Source organism: Blennius ocellaris (genome assembly GCF_963422515.1).
Source record: "Blennius ocellaris genome assembly, chromosome: 17".
Classification (NCBI taxonomy): Eukaryota; Metazoa; Chordata; class Actinopteri; order Blenniiformes; family Blenniidae; genus Blennius; species Blennius ocellaris.
The window spans coordinates 25,788,622-25,798,208 of record NC_137666.1 but is presented as its reverse complement, the minus strand read 5'-3'; the positions used below and the strand labels follow the sequence as shown (position 1 = coordinate 25,798,208).

The following is a 9,587-nucleotide window of genomic DNA, read 5'->3' as shown; positions in this document are numbered from 1 at the left end:
GTATAAGGGACAATATTAAATGTAACACAATACACGCTACAGTCGTATTTTAAAATTGTTTATTGTGTATTTATTCATGTGTTATTCATGTATTTATCTCTACAAGCTTTGTGAAACAAACAATGTGTTTTTTTTTCTCCGCCGTCACTCAGAAACTTTCTGAGCGGAGCGCCGCTGCAGATTTTCAGGTGAGGGAGGGGCGGAGGGGCGGAGGGGGCGGAGCCTCACCGCTCACCGCTCATGAGGTGAACGACACAGGAAGTGCTACTGACCGATTCGGTGAACGACTCTTTCGAGTTTCGAGGTGACTCAAGCATGTGAGCTGAACGGAAACGAGATGAGTCGTTCATTTGTGCTGAACTTCACCTACAAGCTGACTCGAGCTGCTGAAAGCCTCATGTGACTGTAAGGAGCTGGAAGCTGCTGTGCTTAGCAGCTAGTGTTAGCGGCTCAGCTACTAGCTCCTTTTAGCATTACAGCTGCTTTTCTCACAGGGCGACTAAAGTGAGTAATGGAGTTAGACTAGCAGCAGAACAGTGACATTTATATTTTCCTCTCTGCGGCTGGAGGGTGGAGCAAGAATGACTCAGTGAACGAGTTAATGAACGTGATAACTCGTGAGTCACTGTTCAGTAAAGTGATGGCGGGTTTTGAACATTCATTCAAATTCGATCGTCACTACTATGGAACAACGTTCTCCAGGAGAATCACTGTCACGTTCTGGGACACTTCAAGTACAAATGCTCATCTGTAATTTCTATTTTCCTGGTGTTTTATTGGCTCATCAATTACCCCCCCCCCCAACCCCCAAACACACACACACACACACACACACACACACACACACACACACACACACACACACACACACACACACACACACACACACACACAGCAGTGGATTAATAATGCAAATGTAATAGAGATTCCAGATTAGGGAAGACCAGGTATGGTTGTAACATGGGGAGAGTTGTAACACCACTTCCACCAATCAGGGATAAGATATGATGACATCAGTGTTTACCCACTTCCTCTCCCATCCCACATGGTGATTGTCAAGGCTGGAAACATGTGTTGTATTACAGAACTTCTATATCTCAAATTCTCAATGAAGACAATAGATGAGGATTCCTTTTTAATTTGGCTTTTTTCATTTTCTTTCACAGACACATAAAACATGAATGACAAACATTTGTAGATTTAGCCACCCCCCCAGCAGGCAATCAGCCCATCCATAACTGCTGAGGCCCTAGTAAAGATGCGCTTGTTTTAAGCACCAGAATAGCTGCAACAAATGTGCATGCAGATTCTACAGAGAGAAAAAAAAAAAAGAATTTTGAGGTATGAAAGTAGTTTTTTCTTTTTTTGTCCAAGACTATATGTTGTTTAGTACTTATACTATTGCACATAAAACTATATGACTTACATTAGATTAAGTTGTACATTCTCAGGCAAAATGTAATGCATGTTTCCCCTGCTAATGTCAAACCACTATGCTAATGCAGCTCGCTAAACAATGGCTGACAGGGATGGGGTGGGTTGTAACACATTTTGAAAAGGTGTTACCACCATCCCCTTACGTACAACTTATACAACTTTCTTGATTTTAATACTTTTACAGAATGCCTAGGTAGTGGAAAAGAAAGACCGACCAAGGTGTGCCTGTAAAGGTTTTTTTTTTTTTTTTAAGGCATCTGATGAGGTCACAAAGAAGGACAAGTCAGTCAGATCAGTGGCGAAAGCACATGGGATCTGCCATGTAACACTGAGCAGATACTGCAAAACACTGCAGAAGCTGAAAGACCAGGGCTCCAGTGGTCCTCCCAGTGTAGGTTACTGGAGCAGCGGCAAAGTTTTCTCTGAGGAGCAGGAGGAAATGTTGGCTGACTATTTGACTCAGGCAGCAGACCTATATTATGGACTCACTCCACGTGAGGTAAGCATATGACAGGTTAGCCAAGAGAAGAATTAAATACTAGCGTAGGTGCAAGATGAATTGATAAACTGTTTCTGTCTTTGAACTCAGGTTTTCTATTCCACTTTCTTTTAGGTTAGAAAGTTTGCATATCAAGTGGCAGTAATATAAAACATCAAACACCCACAAACATGGGATGAGAAGCAGGTTGGCAGGGCCTGGCTGGTTCACGTTCTTTATGAAGCAGAACCTCCGCCTGTCAATGAGGATAAAGAAACCTCTTTTTGAAGCATATTACATGGCCTGTCTCCTGTTTTTGCTTCTTTTGTCTAATTGTTACAACTTATCCCAGCATATGTTACAACCTCCCCCGGTAATGGGGTCGGTTGTAAGGAAGGAACACCATGTATTTGAGATCAACTCATGCTGCCTGGGATATCCTTACAGAGGTTTGAATTGGTGCCATTTGTAGTAAACAAATGTGGGTACTTTGTATAAACGTTTGAGAACTCTAGCGTTGAAGCAAAAAGCGTTGCTACCATACCCGGTCTCCCCTACAATATAACAACATATTTGCTCTGCGGTGACAGGTCTGACCTCCAAAACACAGAAATCTGCCTGACAAAGCTCAGATTTTGTCTGACCCGGAAAATGTGCACAAACCTAACACCTGCATTATCACTGGGCAGTAGCAGGCTTTGTGAAGCCGGTGGACCACAAAGTGAAGCCAGACAAAAGAGGAATGCTTCAGTTACAGCGCAAACAACAGCTGCTGAGGTGCAAGAAATCCGACCTACACTTTGGTCTAATTCATATTCTGAGGGACACCACCCAAACAAGAAAGACCCGAAATGAACCAATTTCAGCATGTTGTGTCTTATTGGAGTTTTGTTTCCCCTGAAATAAAACGAGTCCCACATGAAAGATCAGAATGACGCTGATTACTGGTGACCTGCAGGCACTGACCTACATCAACGCTGTGAGGAATATATAAAAGTTATTTCTTAAACCAGAACTGAGCTCGACTCATTAAAGTAGAACCAAGCCATTTAAAGTCGGAACGGTCTCTTTAAAATTGACCTGGGCTCTTAAACAACTTAAAACAAACCTTTAAACTTTGACAGTATTTTCTTGGACCTGATCAGAACTCTTTAGAACATACTCAGTCGATCAAGGCGGAATCGTAAATAAGATGTGGAACTTTGAAAGCAGACCTGGAATAATGAAAATTAAGTTTTAACTATAAAATACAGCTGGATTGTTAACTTGAACTCTTTAAGATACAAAAGAGGATGATTTAAAAAGTAGAAACTGGTTCATTAAGAAAAGCTTGTAACTTCCATCTCTTTCTTCTTTCTTGAAAACAAAGTGCTATAAATGATGGCAAGACACATCATGTTTCTGATAACACGTTTTAAAGGACACTGTGATCAGGATTAGACAACATGATTCTGAACACTTCCACTCAGAATTGTAGCCTATTTATAGACACATAACAAGTCTTGAAGTATTGTTTTAAATGCAGTGAAGACAGTCTCCATTTACAAATATCGGCCAGTAAACGGTTTAAACACCTGGAAGATTAAAAAAGAAAAAAGAATCTTGCACTTTATTTCACTTCTTTCAAATACAACAAGACTGTAATCCAGACTCATATTATTTAACATGAACTTCAATTCTTTAGACAACAAATGGACTGTATTTATCAGACTGTATCGTGACTGTTTGGGACGCAGACTCTTTAAACCAAACTCACACTTTGTTGAATCAGATCTGTGAGAAAAGTACATTTTCCAAAGGTTGTCGTTACAACATTGATGTTTGTGTTATGTTAGTAGTTAGTAAACTCTCCAGATGAGCTTGTTTCAGCATTAAACACTGTGCATAGTTCACTTCCCACCACTTCACACTCATGAGGACAGACCTGTAATTTAAGTTTAAGTAGTAATTTAGGTTATTCTACCAATATGTGTACTTTTATCATGTGTGTAATGTTAATCTTATAACTTTACTATTCAAATGCTCTGATCTGTATGTTTGGAGCAAAAAGGTTTGTTTCTCTTCACAGAGAAAATTTCTACTTCATACCATCACGTCAGAAGATAAACTATAAACACTATTCAAACTCACCAGTCGACCACATGCTGAACAAAGAACCATACCACACGTCATTCATAACATCTGAAATAAAACCGTACAATATCAGCCAAGCGTGAATGAAGGTACACTATTTTTGTTTGATCCATTTGGCTTCATCCAAATTGTAGCAATATAATACTTTTTATATCTTCACCAGTAACTACACTGCTGCAGCGATTCTGATCCTCTAACCTGTGAGAGCAATCAAGTTCTAACTAGATAGATAGATAGATGGATAGATAAATACTTTAATGATCTCCAAGAGAAATTCACATCATCTTTCAATGTAGATTCATCTTAGTGGTACGTGGAATCAAATGCATTTAAATTTGGAATAAGAGTATCTTTTCATAACATTTCACGTTTCAGTAGTTAAGCAGTATGTCTGAGAAAATATGCTACTTGTCCACATTTGTTCTGTATCGTATCAATTTATGAACTTTGTCTGGAAAATGCCCTTAGTTGCAGGTAACTGCATCAAATGTCTACCTTAGTACATTGAGAAAAGTAATTTGTAACTCAAGCATTTTAAAACAACTTTCAGGGGGTAGTTGAGTAAACACTTTCATGGTGTCGTTTACATGGGACCAGAATTTGTGCAAAAACAAACATTCTTAAAACTTTTTGTTTTCATTTCACATTAAAAAAGCCACAACACTCTGAGCAAACATCAACCAGCTGCTTTATTTCTGCTTCATCATTCAGTTGATGAGGAACTCAAAAACACACCGAACAAGCTGAATGTTTATGCCAAACCAAGAATTCAGACGTGTGTGTGTATTGTTCCTAGTGAATGTTACATGTATAACCACATTTATACACACACACATATACATATATATATACATACATATATATATATATATATATATATATATATATATATATATACACACACACACACACATACATATACTCGACATACATTTGTACTGACAAGAAAATCAACTGTTAGAAGTGAAATCTACCCGCCTCCTGTAGCATTTCAGACTTTGTAGGCCAATTACTGGTGAACTGAACAGTTGCTATTTTACAGAAATGTATCCGCCAAGATAAAACCTACTGTGGAAAAAAAAAAATCATCCAATATGATTCATTGAGTTATTCAATTTCTTTTGGATCATAAACACCCAAATCCCTCCACAAGCAGTCCTTAACTTTGGACAGAAGAATATGATGGAGCACTGTAGGCACAGCAGGCTTTTCATACTTACATTATGTACACCTTCTTAACCCTTCTGTTTCACTTTGGATTATAAAGACTTACCAAGGGTCGCCCCTGATGATAACAAAAGACGAAAAACAAAACAGCCTTTCCCTCTAGCTGAGTAAACCACATTTTCTATTAAAAACCAAAACCAAAAACAACCCTCATCTGTCAGAGCACGAAGTATACCCCACACAATTATGTGAAATTATAGTTATAGTATGAAGCAAAGAGGACGCCAGTATGGGGAATCCTGCAGTAGAATTGTCTCTGTGGTCGACGGAGTGTGCAGCCTCAGACAGGCAGAACGGCGGCGCTCCAGCTTAACTCCTCAGAGCTTCCAATCTCGTCTGCATCGCTTCAATGTCTTCCTCCGACTCTTCGTCGGAAGCCGCTGTGGCCCCGGCCGCCTCCGCGTCCGGCAGCGCGTCTGTGACTTTGCTTGGTGCTTTACCGAGGGCCCCTGTTAAAAAAATGTGATTATGTGATGTTGTTACTTTATTAAAGAGGCAGTGATCTAATCTGCAATGTGTAGAAAGGACATCCCCAGTAGTATCTAAGAATACCTGGATATTCTCAAATGAGAAGCAGAAGCAGAGGAATTTAGGGGAGGATCTGAATTTCTATGATGTTCTTATCTTTGCCTGAATAGAGATTCAATTTACCGCCGTCCTGTGTCTGCACACGTGTTCTGTTTAGTCTCACTCAGTAACAAACGGACTGCATAAAAAGAATCCTTCAGACAACCCCAGCACAGCTCTGGGATGAAGTTGTATTTGACTTGTCGACAAGATTTAACAATAAATGCCTTTTGAATCTTTTCAATGTCTTTCAGTCTGATTTGTCTGAACTCTGTCTCCTGAGGTTTCACGGGGGATTTTCCTGACAAAAAAAGAACAAGGTGTCAGCCATGAAGACATCCATCAGAGCTGCACCCGATCAGGTCAGCAAGTAGTAATAGTGACGACTGATGTAGTAACAACATGGTATGTAGTAAATACAGCCACTGAAGTTGATGACGTGCTCTTTCTATTGATCCTAATTAACGACGACTGCGTTTTGATTATTCGTCTTCTCATTTCCCCCCTAAGCTCATCTGCAGTTCTCAGCAGCAGCGCTTCAGAAGCAGAGCTGGTTTTCTTTTCTTTTTTAAAATGCATTATATTTTTCCTTGATTTTTGTGTCTCTCTGCCCTGTTGCGATGAGGTATGAAATAAAAACGACTGTCGAATAGATCAAGATCCAATTTCTTCCTTCATATTTAAAAAGTCATTATTTTGAGTTTGCCGAGCGCGAATGCTCACATTGCACAGAAACATGTTTTAGCACAGTTCAGTTTGCTTTCGGTACATTCCTCATCCTCACGACAACAATAGATTTGCAATACATCGTGGAGCTCTAATAACCATTAGTTTCATGGACCTTTTATTTTCTTCCATTCATGGTTCCCTAGCTTTGATCATATTCAACAAATGATGCTTCAAAACTCATTATTCATCAACTCATATGTATTTATAATAGTTCCCAGGTTTCTGATTGAATATGCATGGTTCTATCTAATTTAATCCTATTTCAGTAACTGTGAAAGGGAAGATATAAAAACCTGGATAAAGTTTTGATTGTCACAATTCTCTGTTCTCTAACTGAATAAATCAAATGAACCGCAGAAAATACATAAACAAGGCTTCTTCAAAACAGGAACACACCGACTCCAGAAGTCTGAAACCAAACATGTACATGCCCCACACATCGCTGGAACAGATCAAATAAAACAAGATTCTGTAAAATATCCTCACCTGCTGTGATCTCAAAGAGGATCTTGTCAACCTCCTCCTCTGCTTCTTCCTCCATGTCTTCTCCATCCTCCATGCTCTCAAATGTGTCTTCCAGCATTTCTTCAATAATACCAGCCTGAATAATGAATGCACGTGGCGCATCAGGGTCAAAATGACAGCGACTGTAAACAGAGTCAGTTGCAGTGATCCAAGTTAAATTACCTTTGTCATCTCCTTTGACAGCTCCCTCATGGTGGCCTGGATCTCTGGGATTTTCACGAGGTTGTGCATTGCCTTCATGACCTCTGTGCTCTTCTGCAACGAGCCGGCAACACGCAGCATAGCTGCAAACAGACACATTAATTCCCTCACTGACTCAGCTCAAAGGATGTTACAATCAAGAGCAGTTTATTTTCAGTTGTGGTACAGTCTCACTCACCACCCTGGTTCTTCATGCCAAGAACCACAGAGTTCATCTGGGCTTTGGAGGAGTAAAGCTTTGTGACTGCTCGTCTTGACTGAATCAACTCCTTTGCGAGGACCAAGCACACGTCCTTCTGGCCCTTTTTGGCAGCGTCCTTGATGGATCTTTTGACTTTTTCTTCTTCTCTCTGGATATCTACAACATAAGCGTATGCTACTACACACCATCAACTAAAAGTACGTCATCATTACAATAAAAAAAATAATATTTCAGTTAGGGAGGCAGACATATTTCTTTTTATGATTAAACTCAAATCAAAGTGAGCTTCATTATCAATTTTGCTGTACATACAAGACACCCAGTGAGATCCAAATGTCTCACTTGCCCTCCGACAGTGTGAGATATATAGCACCCAAAATAAAAAAAATAAAAAAATTGAGGATGTAGGCAAAATATAACACCCAAAATAGAACAAAGATGAGAAAATAGGGAATATATACAAAAAAATAGTGCAAGAATATGTTAAAATAGAAGTTAAAAATCTGAAATGTGCAATATCTAATACAATATACACCTGAATGTGCATTAAGCTGTGGTTGTTCATGGACACGTCTACTTTAAAATAAAGAGCACGGACCATTTCTTAGCTATTCTGTTGCAGCTTTATATTGGTGGTGACCACTGGTCCTCTATGGTTTCTTGTAAAACACACAAATATATAATATACAGTTATAATTGAAATCTTTAACACTTTTTTGAGACAGATGCTTCTTTTAATTCCTCATGTTTGTCATACACATCAACTGTAAAGAAAGGTGGTTGTTTTATAGTGAATGGACCTTACCTCGAATCTGTCTGTCAATCACTCTCATCTCCGTCCTAACTTTCTTGGTCCACTCACTGATCTGTAATGGCACAGAATGATAATATTATCACACAAACTGCACTTTCTTGGCATACGTGTGAGATTAATGGTGATCAGCAGCTACCGTAAACACAACACGACGGGAACGATCACGGTTTGTTTACAGACTGAGGTTAGCATTGGTGCTAACTTGCGCTCCACGACAGCAAAACAAAGAGTGACAGATCGGTGAATGAAGCCTAAAAACAAACCAATAACGGCAAATGCTACAGGATTTTTTTTAACGGTCATCCATTCTGTTAGAGGGAAGTATCAACAGTTAGCTGACTGAAACTAGGAGCTAATGTTAGCATGTTTAGCTAATGGCATTGTCGTGTTATTTATAGTTAAAAACAGTGAAGGACAGCCCGTGTCATCGCTTCTCCAAGCTCACCAGCTCTTTTGGAGGTCTCTCGGATGTTCTTCCGAACAGCCCCATCGTGTTTTCCGCGTTAAAGGGCGAGTCGAGCTGCGGGATTGAAAGTAGCTGCTAGCCGAGCTGCTCCGCTAACACTTCCTGCTTTGGTCCAGGCCCCGCGGGCTGCGTCCCAATACGAAGAGACACTGAGTCCCTATGGTTCTCAACAAGGAGGGGAAAAAAGTCCAACGAGACAAGATAAACAGCGTCCCTTCCTTCCTTCCTTCCTTCCTTCCTTCAACCAGACTTGCTTTAGTCATAATTTTGACTGAATATCCCACGAAGTGGTGGAAATGGGCTTCCATATAGAACAACAGACATGACATCTGAAATAAAACTTTAAATTATGCCACATCATTCTATTTTGTGGCAACAAATTAATTCACATTAGTAATTTGTGTCCACGAAATAGTGATTTGTCTTGGGAGCATAGTAATATTTTGTGACCATGAAATAAAAATGTGTCCACAAAATGGTAATTTCAGACCACAAACATCATCAAGAAAAATAAATATTAAAGAGGAAAGTATTCCTGGAGATCCTCCGAATGGCCATGTAGAAAAAAAAATAACACATGGGAACGAGATAATAAGTTGTTATCTCAATTTAATCAAGCGAATCAAAAAGCCAAACAAGTTGATCATCATTCTGATAGATTAACATGTCATCTATTGATCAACTGATTGATGGGAAAACAATCTTTAGATCAGGGGTCTCCAACCCTGGTCCTCGAGGGCCCTTGTCCTGCATGTTATAGTTCTCTCTGCTTCAGCATACCTGACTCAAATGATGATGTCATCACCAA

The 9,587-nt window shown here is 39.6% G+C and overlaps 1 protein-coding gene across 1 annotated transcript; it reads right to left on the bottom strand.

Moving 5' to 3' along the window:
- Positions 1-3,497: 3,497 nt before the first annotated feature.
- chmp3 (charged multivesicular body protein 3) lies at positions 3,498-8,899 on the bottom strand. The gene is made up of 6 exons (XM_080512299.1): positions 8,759-8,899; positions 8,305-8,365; positions 7,476-7,655; positions 7,259-7,380; positions 7,058-7,172; positions 3,498-5,724 (listed from the first exon to the last, which is right to left on the bottom strand). Exons 1-6 carry the CDS (start codon positions 8,801-8,803, stop codon positions 5,585-5,587), a joined length of 663 nt encoding a protein of 220 aa, XP_080368425.1. The 5' UTR covers positions 8,804-8,899; the 3' UTR covers positions 3,498-5,584.
- Positions 8,900-9,587: the final 688 nt, after the last annotated feature.